The following is a 23610-nucleotide window of genomic DNA, read 5'->3' as shown; positions in this document are numbered from 1 at the left end:
TTTTTGCTTTTTGTGCAGTAAGGGATTTCGGAGTAACAGGGTGTGTTATTAACATGGGATGGCTAACTCTTTCAGCTCAGAAACGAACGATAATATTAATTTCTCGTCATTCCTAAAACCCAGATATCTTTCTTCTTTGTTTAAGCTTTTAAGAATAAGACATTATAATAACGAATTAAGCTAAATCCCGCTAAATAGAGTCCCTAGTTTCTTTACATTAGTGAGAGTAGCTAGTCTTACACAGCTCTTCCTGAGTTTAATGTTGGACTCTGAGGCGGGAGGGGGGGGGGGGGGGGGGGGGGGGGGGGGGGAGGTACCCCCCACTCTGAGACCGGTTGGGCATTGTTCTGATCTTGATAAAGTTAGCATGATACAGTATTGGTGCGGTATAATGTGCAGTATTATTGTTACCCACAGCAAAGTTCGCGAAGATAACCTATTTTAAAAACATGTGCCTCTGTTTAAAAAGGATATTAGACGCTTTCCTAGGTTCAAACATTGTCTGCAAGTCCTTGATCTCCACATTATGATGAGCATCATGGTATTTATACGAGCAGCTCAGCTTAGAATAAGACATGTTGAATTAAGTTCGGCTCCAAATTAATCCATACATTATTCATCTGTCTCCCTATACTAACAGTACAGTTACCTAGTTACTAACAGCAACTATGTCTATACTTTTACAAATTTAACATTATATGGTAGAAAATTCTGATCTGTAAGCTGGAATGGTTTAAGTGAAAAATCTAATGCGCCCACATTAAGAAGAGGTTACTATCAAATAATATAATATTTTAGACAACAAAGGATACAACGTTTCAGGTAAAAACATAATAACTAGGAAATTACAAATTAAAATTAAAATACCAAATGTTCATTTTTCATGTACTATGGGTATGATGTGACGGTGGAGCAATGAGCAAACAGGAAACGGTTATCTACATTATCGTATCAAATATGAATTATGTATATAAAATTAGGAAATAAATTAAAGTAACAACAAACGAACTCCCAAACATAAAAAGAACCAATAAGTTATAAAAAAATAATGATGACATTCACCATCGTATTACATAAAAGAACTTAAGTTGCACCAAAATAATAATTCCCCATGATCTAAATAAATTGTGCCACTTACATTGATATGAACATTTCAGAGATTAGTACATACACAGCTAGTTAATATAAACCTCGCAAAAATACAGACAAGCATGGTGGAACCAAGAGAATGTTTGGCCACGATCCAACTATTATAAACTTGGCACATTTCCAACAAACAGGTATGAATGGTTTGATTAAGAAAATAAAATCCATACAAAAGCAGCTTTATACACTAAATAATATATGGTACAATAAAAGTAACTTTGTTTAGTCCAAAAACCAAAGTCTGCAGTATGCTGAGCTTTGAGAATGATCATCTCTTGGCAGGCTCGTATCCTAACACAGTATCTAGTGATATCTCAACACTACTCGCACTAACATTCTGTCTTTGGGCGTAATCCTCCACCTGATGAAGTATAGAGCTATTATAATAGTAGTAGTATACTACTACTATTATAAATATAAGGCTGGATTGCAGTTACGGTAGATAAGTGGTAACTCAAATAGGTTGATTTAACATTCTGTGGAGTTAACCATAACCTCTATTAAATAAGTATTCCAAACTAAAAGAAGGAAAATAAGTAGCACACAGGCAGCAGAACTAACGAGTAAAGAATAAATCTCACCTGATCCCGTCCTACAAGTCCCAGGTTGAAATAAAAGGAGTCCGGGTGTGCAATATACAGTCCACACACACTAGCAGGGGGTGACATCGCGTACGAGTCAGTCAGCTCAGTTCCAATGGAGCCGGACACGCTGAGAAGGTCCCAGAGCACGTCTTTAAGGGCGTGGTCAGGTAGGGACGGATAACCGGGGGCTGGCCTTGTGCCCTGAGTCAGGATATTTACAGTGGGACTATACAAATAGTACTACTACTAACTTCTAATGTATAGTCACAACTCTTCCCTACTGGTGTCCTTAGTATCTAATTTTTTCCAAGAGGGTCTGATAAAAGAGCTTTTAGATCGGTCCACAATCTACATTTTAAAATGGTGCGTTTAATAAAGGTCCGACAATGATAATTTACGAATAATCGTCTGTACTTATGTACCTGGTATTTCACAGAATGAAGGTCGGCGATGTCCAGGTCCTCGTTGTTATCGTATCCCCAGTGGTCTGTGCGAACTTTCACGTGGAGATGCTCAGCTAATGCTTCAACCTGGTGACAATAAAACTAAACTTAACCCAAATAATATATAGATCACATCTGGAGAAATCTACAAAGCTAACTTAAATACTTATATATGATTGTATTGAATTTGAACAAACATAAATAAGGGTGGAAAATAGTTTGCTCACCAATCTATCAGCCAGAGACTTAACCATGAGACTATTGTAATCATCACCCGCATCTTCATACTTAGCTGCCATGGCAACAGAGCCAAAAATAGAACAGCAGAACATGCCCATGTGATCATGTGACCCAGGTGGACCAATGAAATCAGATGTGTTCAGGTACACGTCCTCTTTCCCTGACTTTATCTGCGATATGGATACTGATTTGAGATATGGTTCCTCAGTTTTGTCTTCATACTTGTAATGAATGGATTACTATATAGTATATAGGTTAAAGAAATAAAGACAGGGTTAGAACTGAACCTGCTGTCTGAGCATGTAACAGGTTAAATCCCGTCCCCCGTGCTGAATAATCACGTCATCTTCCTGGGAGTGAGCTGGAAACAGACCAATCACAGCCTTCCCTTCCAGTGACGTCATCAACTCCGCAAGCATTTCCTGAGCATCACCAAACAGCTTCTTTGCTTCAGCTCCTGGTGGGTCATTAGGATATTTAAATTAAATCACAATGGGGGGGGGGGGGGGGGGGGGGCAACCATTTAAAAAAATGTAATGTAATATATAATTATATATGTACTACAGCTTATGACAGTGTACAACTACAAGACTTACGTACCTACTGTCTTATCATCGAATAGTTTGGGATAAGACCGATTGGGGTAACGACCACGAAGTTGCCACACATCGAAAAACGGCTTCCAATCGATCAGCTCAACGACTTCGTTCAGATCGTAACTATCAAATACTTGGACCCCTGAAATTGTTTTTTTCTTTTCTAGAACATTAATTCAAACACACGTAACCCCGGTATGTTATTTTATATTTAATCAGGCAACTGTATTAGTGTATTCGTCTGATAATAAAGTGATAAAACAAATAATTACCTAATTCGTTTGGAGTCGGAGGGGTGGGCATGGTGCATTGGAATCTCTTCTTTCTGCAGTCTAGTAGAGGGGTTATTTGTTTCTTCTGTAAAAATAGAAACCGAGTTAAGTAGGTAGGTATACCTACTGAGTTACCAGACACAGTAAAAAATATACTCAATTCAAAATAAGTAAACCGTCGCCCTGCCAAAAGATCGGCAATACAACTACCTGTATCTAACTGGAAACTCATTTCAAAAAAATCTCCTACCTGAAGAACCTTGGTGTGATCCAGCTGCACCTTCTCATACAGCTTCCTAATGTCCCCCATATACTTCGGGTCCTTGTTAACGAGGGACGTGGCCACGTTAACGGCCCGGGACGCATCCGGGACGTAGATACACAAGTCGGGGTAAGATGGCCAGATCTTTACCGCGGTGTGCTTCCTGAATAGAATGTTATTGTAGTGTGTGCTTCCTCAATAGAATGTAATTGTAGTGTGTGCTTCCTGAATAGAATGTTATTGTAGTGTGTGCTTCCTGAATAGAATGTTATGTTAGTGTGTGCTTCCTGAATATAATGTCATTGTAGTGTGTGCTTCCTGAATATAATGTCATGTTAGTGTGTGCTTACTGAATATAATGTTATTGTAGTGTGTGCTTCCTGAATAAAATGTTATTGTAGTGTGTGCTTCCTGAATATAATGTCATTGTTGTGTGTGCTTCCTGAATAGAATGTTATTGTAGTGTGTGCTTCCTGAATATAATGTCATTGTTGTGTGTGCTTCCTGAATAGAATGTTATTGTAGTGTGTGCTTCCTGAATAGAATGTTATTGTAGTTGTAAGATGAAAGAGGAGACAAAGCAGTACCTCTGAGGTAATCAATTACCTGTAATTACCAGTAATTACCAACATACGTAATAAATTACCACTGAGACGACTGTAAGATTACTAAGAAAGCACACACTACCTGCATTACTAAGAAAGCACACACTACCTGCTGGTAGTTACCACTGAGACGACTGTAAGATACTGCATTACTAAGAAAGCACACACTACCTGCTGGCATGGTAGTTACCACTGAAACGACTGTAAGATACTGCATTACTAAGAAAGCACACACTACCTGCTGGTAGTTACCACTGAGACGACTGTAAGATACTGCATTACTAAGAAAGCACACACTACCTGCTGGTAGTTACCACTGAGACGACTGTAAGATACTGCATTACTAAGAAAGCACACACTACCTGCTGGTAGTTACCACTGAGACGACTGTAAGATACTGCATTACTAAGAAAGCACACACTACCTGCTGGTAGTTACCACTGAGACGACTGTAAGATACTGCACTACTAAGAAAGCACACACTACTAAGAAAGCACACACTACCTGCTGGTAGTTGCTCCCCCAATAAGTAGAGGTGTAGTCATCCCCCTGTTGTTCATCTCAGTTGCTATGTTCACCATCTCCCTTAGAGATGGAGTTATCAGACCTGTGGGATAAGGAAACCAGTTTATACTAGAGGTTATAATTGAGGTTATGATATAGAGGTTATAATTGAGGTTATGATATAGAGGTTATAATTGAGGCTATGATATAGAGGTTATAATTAAGATTATGATATAAAGGTTATGATTGAGGTTATAACCGTTGAGGTTATAACCGTAGAGGTTATTATTCGCGAAAGGAGTAAGGAGTACTCGGTAATGATAATCTGCTAATTATATTCCACATACCCGACACTCCAATAATGTCTGCCTTCTCCTTGTCTGCTGTCGACAGTATCCTCTCTAAAGGACACATCACCCCCAAATCAATAACCCTGTAGAGGCAAACCATTAATTTTGCAGCAGAGTTATATTGAAATATAGTATCAACAGAGATATAGTAGGGTATCAGAGATCAACCCCCCGATACACTTGCTCATCCTGATCTAACTTCATTAGATAAGTAGTTATATAAAAGCTAGCAGCGTAATATAATACCTGTAGAGAATTATAAATACCTGTAGTTGTTGCATCCCAGCACTACACCAACAATGTTTTTACCAATATCGTGGACATCGCCCTTCACTGTGGCTAGCACTATCGTACCTTTAAAGGAGGGAACAAGAATAAGAAGTGCGCTGTGAGCTGTATCCTGTTGTTCAGTGATATCAACTCATGGGCCTGCTCTCTATCCCCATTATTATAACAACTCTAGCATTGATTTAGATTTTAGAGGACTGTAAAATCTGGGGCAGGAAATCGTGGAGCAGTGGACACAGGAAAAATATAGTGAAGGCAAAATCATAAAATTTGATTATTTAAAATGACTTTTTCGTGACAGATAAAAATCCTTGATCGTTACCTTTGTAATTCTGTCCTTCAACTTTTGATGCCTCAATAAAAGGAGTGAGGTAGGCAACAGCTTTCTTCATTACTCTCGCGCTTTTTATCACCTTGAACATATTGCTCCAATAAAAATAAAGACAAACTGATTAGGAAATGTCAGTTTAAACTAAGACGTAATTAACGCAATTTTTGACCTTCATAAAGAAATTAGCTAATTGTTTTATTGTGTGAACTGTGATCTGTATTTTGAAAGCACCTGAGGAAGGAACATCTTCCCGGATCCGAAGAGATCTCCCACAATCCCCATAGCATCTAGCAGGGGACCCTCAATAATCTGTAAAGGTTCTATGTCTGTCGTTAACTGTAGTTCTTTAACATCCGTCACTATATGTTTGTCGATTCCATTTACTATGGCATCAGATAGTCGCGCGTCGAGCGGTTTCTTGAACCAATCATCGTCTGTCATCTTCTTCTTTCCCCCACTACCTTTAACTTTCTGCAATAGCTCTGGTAGAGGACTCACAAAAATACAAATTAAATAAAACAATTAACAACACAAGACTAGGTATCTTATATTAGCGTAAACAATTTAGTACTGGCGGTTGAGATCTCTGATAATAATAATAGAGGGTCTCACGGTATTTCCATTTGAAACGCTAGGAACTTCGAATTTGTAAATAACCGCCAATTCTAAATCTTTGCACTATAACTTAAAACCGATAAGTTGTTTAAAACAACTGAATAATATGACACCGTTCAGTATCCAAATTCCAATTACAAACCTCTGCGTAGAGCAGCATGAGGTCGGTGACTTCCTCGCCGTTTCGGTTCCATATGAGATCATCGCACAGTTGTTTGAGAGTAGAGTCAATATCTTTGAGAAGAGGGAGATTCCCAGCGTGAACTATCCCCATATCCAGACCAAACTGCAGAATGAGGGGTGTTATGAAATAAAACATTTGAACTTACGAATATGGTTTACACTAACGACCTCCATTATATGGCGATAGCTACGTGCGATATTCAGCAGTCAGCAGTCAGCAGTCAGCAGTCAGCAGTCAGCAGTCAGCAGTCAGCAGTCAGCAGTCAGCAGTCAGCAGTCAGCAGTCAGCAGTCAGCAGTCAGCAGTCAGCAGTCAGCAGTCAGCAGTCAGCAGTCAGCAGTCAGCAACACATTCAGAACTCTCGTCAGTCTTTCCATATCATACTGATATATCAGAGTTTAAGCTTACCTGAGTAGCATAAGACAGAAAGACAGAATGCATCGCTTCTCGGATAATTCTGTTTCCCCGGAAAGCAAAGGAAAGATTTGAAAGTCCACCAGACACATGGGCACCGGGCAGGTTTTTCTGAAATTAAAAATTAAAAATTAAAAATTACAAAATCACAAAATACTACAATTAAAAGGAGAACCAAATTAATCACAGCCAGGTTTCAAATTACAGATATTTTAACCGATGTAAATTGTAAATCCGAAATTTCCAAGAATGTATATATTGTATATTTTAAAACCTTGATCCACTCAGTGGCCCTGATGAAGTCCCGGCCATACTCGGCATGCTCCACCAGCCCGGTTCCAATAGTTAGCAGGTTAGGGTCGAATATAATGTCTGTAGGGTTGTACCCACCCTCATGCACCAACAGATCATAGGACCGTTTACAGATCTCTATCTTCCGTTTAAACGTGTCCGCCTGTATAGGGTATATTATGTAGCAGGTAATACTAGAGTTTTAAAAACAATACGTGGAAAGACGGTCGCGGTCGTGGTTAAATTATTAATTAATATGTTGAATTATTGATTCACATAAATGTGATGTATGTATTTAACTAATTCAACTACAAATTATTGGAATGATAAACAATGCTGTTAAATTCGCACTAAACGTATTAATCGAATTAAATTCGCGTACGATTTTTTTTTGAAAATTGCCGCATTTAAAAAAATACGGAAACAGGAAATCACGTGCCCACATCAAATTGTTCACGAAAGTTGGCTTTGTATGGTGGAATATTGCCAAAACATGTGCTTCCCGCAACACGTGCGTGGTTACTGGTTAGTACTCGAGAATGCTGCGAGTTCCCACTGCCGCATTTTTACCGAATTTTCTGCGCATTTTTTGGCGAATTTAACACTAACAGCCCTAAAAATTAAAACTTGAAGTTGTAAATTGGCGAATTATTCGCGTACTTTCTGAGAACTCTAAATACGCCGTACTTTTTGACGAAAATTTGGCGAATTTAACAGCCTGGATGATGAAAGTTGATATACTTTCTGCTGACCTGGCCCTGCTTATCGAAAGCCATTACAACCACAGCAGCACCATATCTTTTAACAATAGCTGCCTTGGCAAGGAACTCCTCCCTACCCTCCTTCAAGCTGATACTGTTAACAATACACTTCCCTTGAGTGCACTTCAGCCCCGCCTCTATTACCTGTGTAGTTTATCTTGGCGGGGGGGGGGGGGGGGGGGGGGGGCCGGGGGGGGGGGGGGGGGGGGGGGGCGGGGCAGCCAATTGGGCGTACTCGTTAAAATGATATTTGTTCAAAACAAATATAAATAAGGACGATTGAGGTCAGGTAGCTTCAATATTTGGGAAAGTGAATTGAATTGTTAATGCGTTAAAGTTATGATCAAGTTTTTTCCACAAGAGTTGCTAAGCGGGTAAAAGTAAGGGTCGATCAATTATTGGAGTTAGGACGAGAGAACTGACCTGAAAGTCCGAGGAATCGATGCAGAGTGGGACTCTAGAAACGTCAGGTTCACACGTAATCAGGTTCACAAAATGAGCCATGGCTTTCTCCCCGTCAATCATTCCGTCGTCAAAGTTAAGATCCAGGATCTGTGCACCTTCTGTAATCTGTCTCCTGGCTATCTCTAGTGCTGCCTGGTGAGAAATGTGTTAAGTTTTAACTAAACTATCTCTAGTGCTGCCTGGTGAGAAATGTGTTTAGTTTTAACTAAACTATCTCTAGTGCCGCCTGGTGAGAAAAGTGTTTAGTTTTAACTAAACTATCTCTAGTGCCGCCTGGTGAGAAATGTGTTTAGTTTTAACTAAACTATCTCTAGTGCTGCCTGGTGAGAAATGTGTTTAGTTTTAACTAAACTATCTCTAGTGCCGCCTGGTGAGAAATGTGTTTAGTTTTAACTAAACTATCTCTAGTGCTGCCTGGTGAGAGATGTGTTTAGTTTTAACTAAACTATCTCTAGTGCTGCCTGGTGAGACATGTGTTTAGATTTAACTAAACTATCTCTAGTGCCGCCTGGTGAGAAATATGTTTAGTTTTAACTAAACTATCTCTAGTGCTGCCTGGTGAGAAATATGTTTAGTTTTAACTAAACTATCTCTAGTGCCGCCTGGTGAGAAATGTGTTTAGTTTTAACTAAACTATCTCTAGTGCTGCCTGGTGAGAAATATGTTTAGTTTTAACTAAACTATCTCTAGTGCCGCCTGGTGAGAAATGTGTTTAGTTTTAACTAAACTATCTCTAGTGCTGCCTGGTGAGAAATGTGTTTAGTTTTAACTAAACTATCTCTAGTGCTGCCTGGTGAGAAATGTGTTTAGTTTTAACTAAACTATCTCTAGTGCTGCCTGGTGAGAAATGTGTTTACTTTTAACTAAACTATCTCTAGTGCTGCCTGGTGAGAAATGTGTTTACTTTTAACTAAACTATCTCTAGTGCTGCCTGGTGAGAAATGTGTTTAGTTTTAACTAAACTATCTCTAGTGCTGCCTGGTGAGAAATATGAAACTAAACTAAAAAGAACCTCCGCGCCGGTTAAACTCGGTTATTTTAGATCGTGTATTTATTATTCGTGGAGATCAATAATGGTCAAATAACGCGGAATTCACGAACGCAGAAACATCGTACGTTTATATTTTTAGGTTTATATTTTCATTTTTCTTGACTTTTCGGTAATGATATTTGATACTTACAAAGGAAACGTCATAACACCACGACCAGCCTCACTCTGTTTTTATAGTTTTAATGGACTGCATGGAGATGGCGTGTATACTACTACTATTGGTGCAAACACAAAGATTCTCATTGTTAGTCTAGCTCAGGATGGAGTGAGGAAAGGTGTTATATAAAAATACAATAGGTTCAATTAAGCTATTTATCAGTTTATAACAAAAAACATCTATCTCGTCCTCGCAGTTCACACTTTAAAACAAAATATACCACCCTCTGAGCATTAGCCCGACTACCAGCTAACTTCATGTTAAAATTGCAAAATTGTTATTGTGGTTAGAGCCCGTCATGGGCGTGTTATCGCGGTTTTTAAATTTCCTTAACGCACAAAAACATGTTAACAAAAGAGTCATTTTCGCCTCTATAGTGTGAGAAACATTTCTTTAAAAAACCTTCTCACACTCTAAAGTTAAAAACGATTTAACAAAGGATTTAACAAATAGACCTTATTATAAAAAACTTTTCACACTGATCCAGATGTGTAAAACAAATCAACAAAGGACGTTAAGCCGTTTAAAAGGGGCGGAGGAGTCGGAGGAAAGTAGATATTTTCTGATGTTCTCATTGCAGCGGAAAGGGCTTCCTTAAAGATTTTTCTCGCCCTGGACTGGGTCACTTACTGCTAAACGATCTCTCTTTTAAACGTTTAAAGACTGATCCATTTTACCAACATGTATACATATTAATTACATATGTAATTAATATGACTTTACAATTTACACCACAGCTAACTTTTGCTAATGTAGGACGATGTTCCTTGATGTCCTAACTATCAGTTATAGACAGAGCTTTTTTCATATGAACTTTTACACGTACAATTATAGTTTCAATTCTTTAATCCAACAACTCATTTTAACCTTTTCACTCTTCAAGGAATTAAAGATGAAGATAATGTTAGTGATTGTCATACTGGTACTAGCTGCAGTGTCAGTGAGAGGTGACAGACCAGTACCCGTAGGTTGTGAGCACAAAGGTGAAACATACAGGGCTGGTGAGAGATTCAAGGACGACTGCAACAACTGTGGCTGCACCAGAACTGGAGAAGTAGTCTGCACGAAGATGAACTGTGATAATGACGAAGACAAAGCAACTTGTGAACACAAAGGCAGGGAGTACAATGCTGGAGATGCAATCAGGGACGACTGCAACATTTGCCACTGCCTCAGAGATGGAAATGTAGTCTGCACATCAAAGGCTTGTGATCGTGACGACGTTGAAGCCACTTGTGAGTACAAAGGTGAAAAATACGAAGCTGGAGAATTCAAAGACGACTGCAACATTTGCCACTGCCTCAGAGATGGAAATGTAGTCTGCACATCAAAAGCATGTGATCGTGACGATGGTGAAGCCACTTGTGAGTACAAAGGTGAGCAATACGAAGCAGGAGAAAGATTCAAGGACGACTGCAACAACTGTGGCTGCACCAGAACTGGGGAAGTTATCTGCACTGAAAAAAACTGTGATGCCATGTGCGAGTACAAAGGTAAACATTACGAAGCTGGAGATTTTAAAGACGGCTGCAACCTCTGTCACTGTCTCGGAGATGGCAAAGTTATTTGCACAGCGGACGGAGACGATTGTGATGACGATACTATCGTCATTTGTGAGTACAAAGGTGAGCAATACGAAGCAGGAGAGAGATTCCATGACAATTGCAACAACTGTGGCTGCACAAGAAGTGGAAAAGTTGTCTGCACAAAAAAGAACTGCGATGAAGAAACCAAAGACACCTGCGATTATAAAGGCGAACAATACGAGGAAGGAGACAGATTCAAGGACTACTGTAACCTTTGTAGGTGTCTCAGAGATGGAGCAGTTGCTTGCACGAAAAAGATTTGTGATGATGACAAAGCTTGGGCAGCTTGTGAATACAAAGGCAAGGAATACAACGAGGGAGAGCAAATCAGGGACGATTGCAACGTCTGCACCTGTCTCAGAAACGGAGCAGTTGTCTGCACGAAGAAAACATGTTGATTTCACCATCTTCAGATATCTGATTTTATTTTTTGGCGTAAACAAATTTGAATAAAAATTATTAGCATTAAGAAAATTGTCGTTACTGATTTTCCCGACATCACGTGTTATATTGTGAAGGTTAGGTATTTATTCAGGTTCTATAACTATGACCTTTTAACTTCGGTCTACCTCTGGGACTTAATTCTATCCACTGCACTCGGTCAAATAAAGCAGCCCTTTTCGGCTTTCTATGAAGGGATGTAATGGGCATTGCCCGCATTGGGCATCAGGCGAGATGCAAGATTGGGAAACTATATTTCCGAGAAACTAACATTCGGCGTGATTCCTCTAAGTATACCTTAGTTCCCAAAAATTTGTGTGCCATTATATTGAGCACAATTTATTTGAGCCCGAAAAATTTGGGCAGAAAATTTGAACTCATTTGGGCGACCAAAAATTTGGGCACAAATTCTTCGAAAAATGAACGATTTTCCACTAAAAATCGTTAATTTCTAGTGAAATCTGTCATTTCACTTGGTTAAGCCATGAATGACAGATTAGAAAACTAAAATTTCAAATATTATTTCACTTGGATATGAAGAAAAAGCCATCTTTCTAAAGTGTAAAGATCTCAGGGCCACAGGCTAAATGCCAAAAGTTTGGTTAGCAAAAAATTTAGCAGACGGAAAAGATTTATGCAATTTATTTGGTCTGCAAAAAATTTGGGCGAGAGGCCCGCTCAAATTTTTTGTCGCCCAAATTTTTGGGAATTAAGGTATTTAGGTAACTGCATGCATGCATGCGCGCCAAAATAATAGCATTTGCGCGCCATTTTCCTTTACAATGTACACGGCGCAATCCATATTTTCCACCAAAAATGAGAAAATTTTCGTTGTTGACAGCTGTTACTGTTATACTGTATACATTATAGATGTCTAGATTTAATAAAATTGCATCAAACACTGTTATACTCACTGCAAAATCATCGTTCATTATATGTTTCTTGAATACAGTTGAACCGGCCACATTGCACCTCTCCCCAATGTTGATAAAGTTGCTCTCTTCAAACGCCAACATGGGTTCAAGACCTGAAAAATGGTTTTGTTATAAAATGAACGATGCGGCTAAAACAAGTTATAACAGCTCGACTAAAAACACATAACTGACGGACACTTCAGTCCCCTCACGCATTCACTGACTCTAGTAACACGAAGAAAAATAAGGGCTCATCATTAAACACTATTCTCACCAGATAGAGTGAGTTTGAAGGTGTCCAGTTTAGAGTGCGGTAAGCGGGGAGGAGCATGTTTAGTTGCTTCTACAATAGCTCTGATATGTTGCGGTGTGGTACCACAACAACCCCCCAGTATGTTCACTAGTCCTGAGTCCGACCACTCCTGAGGAGAGGAGTTGGTTATTTGGTTACTCGGTTACATGGTTACTTGGTTACATGGTTACTTGGTTACTTGGTTACATGGTTACTTGGTTACATGGTTACTTGGTTACTTGGTTACATGGTTACTTGGTTACTTGGTTACTTGGTTATTTGGTTACTTGGTTACATGGTTATTTGGTTACTTGGTTACATGGTTACTCGGTTACTTGGTTACTTGGTTATTTGGTTACTTGGTTACTTGGTTACTTGGTTATTTGGTTACTTGGTTATTTGGTTACTTGGTTACTCTACGGTTCTCGAGCAATAATGATAGGAAACCCGGGTTACTCTATTGATTAAAAAACTAGCCGTTTATAAAAACCTGTAGAATCTCAGCCATCTCCTCTGGAGAATCATCGTATCCTCCAAAAGCGTTAGGTAGTCCAGCGTTCGGATAACAACTCACATACGTATCACAAAACTCACCTGTTTAAAAAGTTGGTTTAGAATTAATTTTCATGGAGTCAGAATTCTGCAGAATTCTGGCACTACAAATTGTCGCTCGTGACCATATATATGGTATTTTAGTATGTTTTCGATCGTTTGCAAAGAATAATTCATATGCATATGAATTATTCTTTGCAAACGATCGAAAACATACTAAAATAAATAGTGAAAAATAAGAGAACCATTAATTACCATTTAGCAGCCAACTAACCTAGTTCTCTAATGAATTGTCTCATTTCAGTAGCACCCAGAGCACAGTTGAGCCCCATACACAGAGGTTTGAAGTGCATTAGGGACGTTACCATAGCCTCAACTGTTTGTCCGGACAAGGTCCGTCCACTTAGATCTACTACAGTTCCAGAAATCTGCGGAATGTATTGAGTTCAACTTTATTCGCAGCGGAAGAAAGTTATTTTAGTCAAAATCCAGAGAATAAATAAAAGGAAAGTGGTAGTAATATCTCTATTTACTACTAGTATACTACATAATATTTATGTTTTTCTCTTCAATTTCATATTTCACAAAAATGCACCCAATTCATTCGTAAATAATAACTTTTTTGAAAAAAATTCACTCACTCATCAAATCCGTGATATTATAAAAACTTACAAAAATAGGAACATCCAAATGTGTATATTTGTCCGTCTCCAACAGCTGACTGATGGCAAAAAGTGCGGCCTTAGCGTTGAGAGTATCAAATATGGTCTCAACCATGAGAATATCCACGCCTCCGTCGAGTAGTGCTGTGGCTTGTTCCGTGTACGCTGTTACCAGCTCGTCAAACGCTGATAAGATATGACGTCATACACTAACTAAGCTAACTAAGCTAACTAAGCTAACTAAGCTAACTAAGCTAACTAAGCTAACTAAGCTAACTAAGCTAACTAAGCGGCACAGGCTGGACAACGTAACTATTACCCAGGCTGGAGCACGTAACTATTACCCCGGCGGACAACCAAGCTGAGATTTGATCTCTCCGCTGTACAGATGATCACTAGCACAACTATTATATACTATATAATATATTATGATATTATGTTACTGTATTTAATAATTCGCTGACGTTTTATCATCAATTTTCTGAGATTCTCATTTTTACTAAAATCTCACTGGTATTCCTAAAAGCAGGGTCCTCCACACTCGGAGATAAAGACAGAGTCTTGTTAGTGGGACCCAGGACTCCGATAACATATCTCACTACTCCTGTCTCACACGTCACTTCCTGGGCTGCTTCTACTGCTACCTTCGCTGCAGCCATGTTCAGCTGGTACACCTGGGAGAAATCACATTTACTAAGGGAGTAAAGATTAGGGGGGGGGGGGGGGGGTGTCAGTTCCAAATTTGACGGATTACAGTTTGTAAAAACAGGATAGGAAAGTTTAATAAACTTTATCCTCAATATTGGGTAGGAAAGAGAAAATGTATTTTGAATGAAACTAAATCATACTATTAACTATCATACCAAGTTTTCCATCTGGTAATCAGCCATTGCAATGCTTGTTGAGTTAAAAGTGTTGGTAGAAATGAAGTCTGCTCCTCCAGTCAGTAGATAGTCCTGTAAAAAGATTAGAGTTGATGTGATATACTGTGGTACACCCTGTATATCATATATATATATATAAGGTTGTTTTTATGTCATGTTGGTAGTTGCAGTTCCACCGGGGGGGGGGGGGGGTTGAGCGGGGGCGGGGGGGGGGGGGGGGGGGGGCGGGGGGCTGCATACAGCTGCTTGGGTTTGACGAAGAAATAAGTGTCATGAACTTACAGACCGGACTGCAATTTTACCAGTACTGGTAGTACCAGACGTAGCCTGTATATTAATTAAACTTTTACAATGCAGTATAATCTGGTCATTATTACGTACTCCGGTTATATTAAGAATTGTTAAAATTTAACTTTGTTAAAAATTTAAGTCTTTGTAAATTGATAAGTTAATTCTCTTATCGGACGCAGAGCATCTCTTCCACGACAAATACCATTTTATCGATGTCACCTGGCAGTGTCACTACCCATAAATTAAAACCCCGGTTTAATACCAGAGAAAAAATTGAAGTTTTCAGCAGTTTCCAAGTTATGTAAAGACAAGAAACCCGACAGATAGGAAAATGTAAACGAAAACCTAGAAAATATGGTAAAACTAACTTTGTGAATCTTCTTGATCTGATAAGGTTGTGTAATTGAGAGGAGGTCGTTATTACCAATCAGCGGACACGGGTGCTCGGAGAACTGTTCTCCTGTTTAGACTTTATTTAACTACAGCTAATAAAATTATTATAAGGTTGAGTCAGTAGTTGCTTCAAATTTAATGAATCAAAAAAATCTACATTATTTTATAACTATGAAAAGTTAACAGTTTTCATCCCAATTAACAGTTCAAACCTCGGTAGTCAGCCTCCTTGAGGTCGAGTTCTTGTATCATGGTTCCCATACCACCATCCATGTACATCATCCTCCGGGACAGCTCGCTTCGCAGTGCTTCTAAAATGGGGCTTTGTGTAAAGGGAGATAGGTTATGAAATAAGGACAAGGTACAACAAATAAGAAACGTCAAGAAGATATCATGCTTGATATTATAATATTATATCAAACATAATATCAACGATTTACCTGTCATGATTTCTAGAAAAGTGCAAAATTACTAGCTACGAAAGGTTGAAAGATATTTATCTGAAAATTCCTGCAGAATGCAACGAAATGATTGTTATCACTAAATTCGATCATTATTCTCCAAACCGGATATTCCTGTTTGAAAAACTTGTTCTTTGGTGCTATAGCTATAATTAGATGAAAATCCATAAATTACAGTCAAATTTTCTTAAATTACTGAGAAATACTATTGCGTTAAGTGAGAATATTATATTATTATGTATGGGAGGGGGTGACACGTGGCAACCCCCCGCCCCCCCCCCCCTGTATGTGATCGAGACATATTTTCGAATCAACAATAATAAACAAAAATAACCATCTCACCGCTGACATTCTCCTTCATTTTACTGCAGATTATTATATGTAGAAGAAGGAAGAAGGAAGAAAGAAGAGATCCCTAAAACCGTCTGATTACGTCACGTGTTTAGTCTAATGACGTCAGGTCATTTTTAGATCTCAACTCGTTTCAACTTCTAGCTCACTTCATTCGTCACTACCTGATCTGGTGCTAAGTTAGAAAAATCTGAAAAATGTACTCATAATCGTTGCAAAATTCCGGATCTGGATATTACGTATCGTTATAGATCGGTCTATAACATTTATTTGGTTTTTACGTAAAAGAAATTGACAATTTAAACAATAATTTGTATAAAAGACAAATCAATTCCAATCGAGCGCTATAATACAATTTGATCGTAAATGTTTGATCCATTGTTTGATCCCTTGCGGAAATTCAGTGACGCCTCATGCTACGCTTCATCCTCCAACTGGTGGTCAAGATCTGGGAGTGACATCCTTGATGCTTTTATGGATTTCAAATATAACCTTGTGTTTTATTAATGAGTTGGCTATGACCTGTTCTCGGTGGTTTAATCCTTGGAGAGAGTTATTCCCGTATGGTACCTTAACCCCTCACTATTAGTCGCTTGGCTGTGGCGGAGTCTAACAAGTGACTAGGTGAGCGGGCGGGCCGCAGCACTCCTGTTGTCGGAACCTATCTACAGTAACAACTATCTGTTTGGTCTACTGAAAAACCTATTTTGGTAGATCCATTGGCACTCAACAACTTTGATGACATAGTATCTTGCTGTCCTGCATTGTCAAAGTTTTTGTCATGATCGTAAAATGATTATTGGAAATGAATCCTTGTTTACACTTAATGATAAATGATAATGTATGAACTATGAAGATGTTAATATAATAATTTACGTTTCACCATGCTAAACTATAAATACTTTCGGTTTAAAAACACGACAGTAAAACTTCTACTTTAAACTTGATTAAGTTACTAAATATTAGATGCCCAGCATCGATAAAACGTTTCCTTAAAATAGTTAAACCCATCGAATAAAGCTTTGGAAACCACGTCAAAAATAATGAATAGCAGATTTAAACTGGTCAGCAGGTAACTGTTCATGAAGATTGTGTACATAGTGAGCCTAAAATGGTATATAGAAGATTGACCACTATTTTTCTTCTAAATTTCCTAGAATAATAGAATTTGTCCTAACTATGAGCTCCAAACCCTCTGAACTCCGTACACAGTTATTCAGTTATTTGGTTACTTCATGCATGCCCTTAGCCAAATAATCCACATTCTTTGAACTAACGCCAGCAACAGAAATACGCCCATCTTTCGTCAGATACACACTAAACTCCCTGGTAAGCCGCTCTACCTGCTCAGGATTCATGCCCGTGAAACAGAACATCCCAATCTGGTTGGTGAGATGGTCCCAGTTGTGGACTGATCCCTCCCGGGCTAGCCCCGCTTTCAGCGCTGATCTCATGGATATTATCCTGTCCGCCATCCCTTTTACATCTATAAGCCATTGTTTGTGGAGTTGCTGGTCTGTAAGGACGGTGGTTACCAGCCGAGCAGCCGTCAGAGCAGGTGAGGAGTAGAGAGGGCGGATTATTATCTTCAGCTGGGATTCAATAGCTGCAGCGGACTCAGCGTCTTCAGCAACAATAGAGAATGCACCACATCGCTGGCCATACACGCCCATGTTCTTCGCGAAGGACTGAGACAGAAGGATTCTGTGCCCATCAGCAATGAATTTGCGGACTGCGTAGGCGTCTTTTTCAACAGAGCCACTGGCGAAGCCTTGGTACGCCATGTCAATAAATACCAGTAGATTCCTCTTTTTTATAGCCTGGAGGTAAATTTTGGGTATCAGTATCTTATGATGACATCATTTGGTAAGATATTTATTACTAGTAGTCATGATCATTGAAATGTGATAACATGGTATGATCAATACCCCCGGGATTTAGCCTGGGGAGAACCATCAACCAGTTCATAAAACAATTCTACATTACCTGAGATATTTGGTCCCACTGCTCGGGGGTTGGATCTACTCCAGTTGGGTTGTGCGCGCACGCATGAAGTAGTATCGTGGCTCCCTCCTCTATTTTACCTATGTCAGCTAACATGTTCTCCAAGTCGAGAGATTTCGTGTCTTTTTTGTAGTATGAGTATGATTTGATTTCCAGTCCACTTTCCCTGACGTTTTGAGTTTAAATAACATAACAAGGAATGGTCATTTATGAGTTGAAGCTTCAAATTTACGATAAAACATCAACATTTTAAGGCTTTACAATTAAATGTCTCTTTGAAGACCAGAATTTCATCCAATTACAAGCCTTTTCTTCAGCATACTAACTTGAATATAGGTGTGTGGTTCCCCCAGCTAGGTGATGGAAGGTAAAGCTGCTTGGAGCTATGGAACTTTTTCAGAAACATACCTCCAATTCTAAGACCACCCGTACCTGTGGATGTCATAGATAAGGTTAAATGTTATTAAATTACAGGTCAGATATAAGCTTTTCTGCCGTTTCGGAAAGGAAACGGCGTTTCCTTGACCGAAATTTCGCGGTTTTGTCTGCATTTTTGACCAGTGAACAAGGTCAGTACTCAGTGAGAGTGACACAAGTCGCCATCAAGGTACTGGAAGCAGTATATCCGGAGAAACCTTTGATGCAATGAACATTTTGAATATGTCTTACCGGCGCGGTAGGACATATTCGAATTTCAGCTTTCCGCGACCTGAATTTCACTGTTTTGACTGAATTTTTCTTGAATGACCATCTTACAAGGTCACTGAGGATGGCATAAGACACGATTGAGGTACTCAAAGTTCTATTCCAAAAGAAAGCTTAAATGATAAACGGAAAATCATCAGAATATAAAAAGAGATTTTGGAAGATTTTTGAAGAGGAGCTTTTACAAACGAAAAATAATCAGAATAGAAGGAGATATTTAGGAAGATTTTCAAAGAAATCATAAAATATCTCCTTTTAAAAGTGATTTTCTAAGAAGTAGATATTCTCTCTGTATCTAGGGATATATCTACAAAGATATTCGGCATTGGTACAAACTCACCACTACTGCAGCTACACACAAACAAGTAACATGAAGGTAACCTGAAATCGACTGAGCGGAAGCAACGAGGTTCTCCTTAACAGCAACACTGTCCTCCCCAAAAGCCAGGATCTTGGCAGCTTGCCTGAAGTGAGGGCACCCATGTGTAGGCAGGTACTCGTGGTTTAGGTTCTGGGAAAGTAACTTCTCTTCTGCAGCCCGTACTGATGGTAAAACGAACGGCTTTCCTGTAAATGGAACTGTTAATCAGGTTTCTTTCCTGAGCGTAAAGGTTAATCAGGTTTAGTAGGAAGGAGCAACAGCACGATATCGAATACGAATCATCGTATTTCGCAAAGAAAGACTGCATTATGAAGCGATTGGTATATGCCAGCCTCAAAATTATATCGTTATGTTTTGAAACCGGAATCGTCTCTGTAAGCTCCGACCCCAACGTTCATCTTATTAGGGTTAGTGTCTCTGTTGAATGCTTCTGTTACACCGATAATAGGATCTGGAGGTCCCATTGGTACATGTGACCAGAAAGAACGGCTCAGCAGAGGGGTTGTTGCTTGCAGCGCCCTTAACATCGTCTATTAATAGCATGTTTAGTTGAAGATAACGATATCTATATAGAGTTAAAGAGTTTGAGTTTTATAAAAACAATTAATTTTATAAAACCTTTATATTATTAAAAATTTCAAATGGTCAGCAGGTGGTGTTTGAGACAACAAATTTAATGTCACAAAATCATGATTCCCACAGTCAGATAACGATAAATTCTTTGCGTGATAATAAAACACAAATTTAGTTATGCAAAAGTACAAACTGATACAAACCTATACAAACTGGTCATGTTGGTTAATGTTTTAATTTAACTATTAATTCGTAATACAAATACTGAAAATGTTTTAAAAATAATAATTTTCACCTGCAACTGCCAACTTCACAATAGAACGAATCTGTGATAACTTCGATATCATACTCGTACAAATCTTGGCTTATTCTCGCCCAACTATTGCAAATCGTGCGCAAAACTCTTTTGAATAAATTTTTGCTTGAAAAGAAGGAAAAGGTCTGCTGCAAGAATGAAATTTAAAAATTCTCGAATTGCTTTCGTTTTTTATCTCGTTTATTTTGTTCAATTTAAATGCTTTGTTGCTTTGATTGAGGACAAATAATTCAGTCTAAACTATGACTCTAGAAACATATTGTGTATAATCACTTTTTACGAAACCGAAACCATAGCACATGGCATTTGTTGTAATATAGTATAATGCTGATTTCGGGTCATATATCAGCTATATAATCATGTTGATTGTTGATTGTTGGATTGTTGGGGTAACCTCAAAATGGTAAGTCATAGTTGCAGGTGATAATACAATATTAAACAGATACTGTTGAGAGTGCGGTGAAATAACCTCACTCTCATTCATGCAATGTGGTTACCATATTATTACATCATTTGATTTAAAAGTATCTGATTCCATGTTACTGAACATCAATTACAGTAACGTTACAGAATCAAATTAAAACTTCAATTTTATTAAAATCTTGAAACTGTGGTTTTTTAAATGATTTAAACAATCGATAAACTGAAATTAAAATTTATCACTATGTGCCAGTGTATGGCAAGAACATTGGCGGCTATAATTTACCGAACACAATATATGCTATAAAAATTAAACTTTACAACAAGTTTATTACGGAATACGGATTCTGCATGTCAAGATCGTCAATTATAATGTTAAATACAAATTACAGGGTGATACATTACATTGCTACCTTGCATCTTTCGTTTATACTCAAATCAACACAGGAATAATTCTTGAAACCCATGGAAGTTATTTTATAAATAAATATTAATTTTGTACAAAGGACAGTTATAGAGTTCAAGTGATACAGGGATACGCAAAGTACAAATTTAAATTATGTGTACTTGCTCATGAAGATTAACACCACATTCAATATTTCGAATAATGCCGAATAATGTACAATAATGTATAATAAAGTAATGGTTATCATATATTATAGCCATAGATAGTTAAATAGGACCCTTAAGGATTTGTGTGTCTTTAAAGTTGTCAGGTAGTTTAGAGGAATGGTTCAGCATATATTAGGTTGGTTTATATAGGTATATTAGGTGTTTGGTTTTTTAAGGGTTTGAAGAAATTGATCATAAGTACAGCAAAGTCGATGTACAGAAATTGCATTTGATTTGTTGAAAAATCCCAAATTATTTGATAACTGTATTTACGATTATTATATATGGTAAACCTACTGTTTACAAAGAGTTGATTTCATCACATCAGAAGTTTACAACTAGAAATTAAACTCAAATTTGAAAGCTTTCTTTCATTAAAATCTCATAGGTTAGTTAGATACAGTAAAACCCTGATTTACCGCAGTGTTTGGGAGAAAGAGAAATGCCGCAGTATATCAGGGTTTGCGGTAAATCGGGGTTTTGGTTCTTGGAATTATGTATGTTAAGCCGTATTTGGGGAAAGAAAATGGCTGCGGTAAATTGGGGGTTTGCGGTAAATCAGGGTTTGCGGTAAATCTGGGTTTTACTGTAATTACCAGTGGAGTTGCCATGGTAGCCGGTAGAGTTACCATGTAACCTTTCAATAACATTGATTTCACATGTTTCATCCTCATTTTATTTGTGGAACTATATTATAACATTCACTTTTGGTGTTATTTTGTAATTTAAATACATTATGTAAATTAAATTTGATTAGGGGGTTATACTTTATACATCACTGGTATCTGAAAATCCACTGCGGATTCCCAAATCTGGCTACTACAATGAAATATGCCCACATTTTCAATATGAACCATACGGGCTTAAAACTTTAATTACATTTTCTGGATTAGAAAACTTTAATTCAGAAAATCAAATCTCTGGTGACAGAACAGTTTTCAAAGTGTTCCACTCCAAAATACACTTTTTCAATGTGTAATTTGGCAAGAGCTTCTTGTGCTGCAAGATGGTGTTATTCATAGGACTTCTGTTATTATGACGTAACCACTGCTCTATACAAATCCTATCATAGGAGTGTCCATCTGCAGCAACCACAGGATCTGACATAGCCTGAAATAGAGACGATAATATCATTTATTACTGTAAATCTTCAAATGGTTGTTGAGGTTCACAAATGGAAGCAATGATGTTTAATCATCTACAGAAAACAAGCATACTATATATGATTAAAAGGTGGATTGTTTGTGAAAGATCAATACCTCCATGCTGATTGGACATTGAAAAGCTTCGATGGTGATTTCTTTATCATTTGAAGATTGAATAGTTAGACTTGACATATGAAGCGACTCAATTTCTGGAGTATCAATTCTTGTTCGCTTAGTAACTGGAGACTGGATAGAAGGAGCACTTCTCGGTGGGTGAGATGAATGAGAGTTGTTCGAATTGTTTCTTGCTGCTCGGTTTTGTCTTTGGTTTCTCCTTCTCCTGGCATTACGATTACTGCTTATAGTTTGATTGCTATTACCTTGATTTCTGGTTGGTGGGTGTGTTGTGTTGAAAACATTAGGAACATCATTACTGATAGCACTACTGTTATTATATGGTTGACTAAATGGATTAGAGTTTTCTTCTGAAGAAGGGTTGGAGCTGCTGTTGCTTGTGGTAGTTGGTTGCCTTTCATTCACTCTCTGATTGTGCGTGTAGTGGTGAGGAGGATGGAAGTACCAGCAGTGTCCATTTTTCAAGAAATAACAACTTGCGTCATTCCTACACGGTAAACTCCCTGCATTGCTTGGCTGCGGGATCCATGGATTTGACATGCTGTTACACTGAAAATGATTAAGGATTATAATCTGTTTGATTAATAGGTATCTTGCCAAAGCAAAATTTTGCAAAACTAATACTAACAATATGTAGTCTGTAAAATGAGTTCTGTTCAGTGTTCCCTATATTTTAGTGAAACCTCTATATACCGGGCCTCTCGTATAGGAATTCAGAATTATAATCAAATTTACACAGCAACACAATAAAAATAGTAAATAATTTTAAGCAGCAGAATGCTTCATTCTGCTGTGCAGGACATTCAAATCAATGAAAAACTGTTAATAGAGTGCTCTTCTAAGGACTAAGAATCAAAACAAAAATATATAAATAATAAGTTAATGATTATTAAGTATGGTATATTGGTATGATGGGTTAAAACATTAAACCAT

The 23610-nt window shown here is 38.1% G+C and overlaps 3 protein-coding genes across 3 annotated transcripts; 1 reads left to right on the top strand and 2 right to left on the bottom strand.

Moving 5' to 3' along the window:
* Positions 1–595: 595 nt before the first annotated feature.
* On the bottom strand, positions 596–16558 carry LOC134817707 (methionine synthase-like). The gene is made up of 28 exons (XM_063826945.1): positions 16377–16558; positions 15786–15884; positions 15549–15640; positions 14869–14961; positions 14517–14679; positions 14016–14191; positions 13618–13771; positions 13282–13385; positions 12774–12921; positions 12500–12612; positions 8309–8482; positions 7877–8029; positions 7108–7287; positions 6828–6944; positions 6379–6522; positions 5853–6092; positions 5613–5703; positions 5269–5356; positions 5000–5085; positions 4653–4755; positions 3532–3706; positions 3282–3366; positions 3014–3151; positions 2701–2870; positions 2401–2583; positions 2153–2260; positions 1728–1931; positions 596–1507 (listed from the first exon to the last, which is right to left on the bottom strand). The coding sequence occupies exons 1-28, from the start codon at positions 16393–16395 to the stop codon at positions 1415–1417; spliced, it is 3693 nt and encodes a 1230-aa protein (XP_063683015.1). The 5' UTR covers positions 16396–16558; the 3' UTR covers positions 596–1414.
* LOC134818249 (kielin/chordin-like protein) lies at positions 9689–11718 on the top strand. The gene is made up of 2 exons (XM_063827737.1): positions 9689–10772; positions 10917–11718. The coding sequence occupies exons 1-2, from the start codon at positions 10319–10321 to the stop codon at positions 11540–11542; spliced, it is 1080 nt and encodes a 359-aa protein (XP_063683807.1). The 5' UTR covers positions 9689–10318; the 3' UTR covers positions 11543–11718.
* Positions 16559–16709: 151 nt separating the features above from the next.
* LOC134818186 (aspartate aminotransferase, mitochondrial-like) lies at positions 16710–20002 on the bottom strand. Its single transcript, XM_063827626.1, has 5 exons — positions 19838–20002; positions 19476–19661; positions 18716–18821; positions 18372–18555; positions 16710–18205 (listed from the first exon to the last, which is right to left on the bottom strand). The coding sequence occupies exons 1-5, from the start codon at positions 19938–19940 to the stop codon at positions 17606–17608; spliced, it is 1179 nt and encodes a 392-aa protein (XP_063683696.1). The 5' UTR covers positions 19941–20002; the 3' UTR covers positions 16710–17605.
* Between the last annotated feature and the right edge of the window lie 3608 nt (positions 20003–23610).

The sequence above is a fragment of the Bolinopsis microptera genome, chromosome 7 (genome assembly GCF_026151205.1).
Source record: "Bolinopsis microptera isolate Bmic1 chromosome 7, MBARI_Bmic_1.0, whole genome shotgun sequence".
Lineage (NCBI taxonomy): Eukaryota > Metazoa > Ctenophora > Tentaculata > Lobata > Bolinopsidae > Bolinopsis > Bolinopsis microptera.
Note: the sequence above shows the minus strand (reverse complement) of the source record. Positions and strands in the feature narration are given on the sequence as shown.

Bases quoted from the DNA above. Each gene is read 5' to 3' on its own strand.
- LOC134818186 (XM_063827626.1), bottom strand. From the start codon at position 19,940: ATGGGACCTCCAGATCCTATTATCGGTGTAACAGAAGCATTCAACAGA. The intron at 18,822-19,475 runs GTTACCTTCATG...TGACATCCACAG, and splicing joins TTCCGCTCAGTCGATTTCAG to GTACGGGTGGTCTTAGAATT. The intron at 18,556-18,715 runs GTTAGTATGCTG...TCAAAACGTCAG, and splicing joins AACCACACACCTATATTCAA to GGAAAGTGGACTGGAAATCA.
- LOC134817707 (XM_063826945.1), bottom strand. The intron at 6,945-7,107 runs GTTTTAAAATAT...TTTTAATTTCAG, and splicing joins GGGCCACTGAGTGGATCAAG to AAAAACCTGCCCGGTGCCCA. The intron at 5,086-5,268 runs GTATTTATAATT...TTGCCTCTACAG, and splicing joins CTGGGATGCAACAACTACAG to GGTTATTGATTTGGGGGTGA.
- LOC134818249 (XM_063827737.1), top strand. From the start codon at position 10,319: ATGTTCCTTGATGTCCTAACTATCAGTTATAGACAGAGCTTTTTTCAT. The intron at 10,773-10,916 runs GTGACGACGTTG...ACGATGGTGAAG, and splicing joins CACATCAAAGGCTTGTGATC to CCACTTGTGAGTACAAAGGT.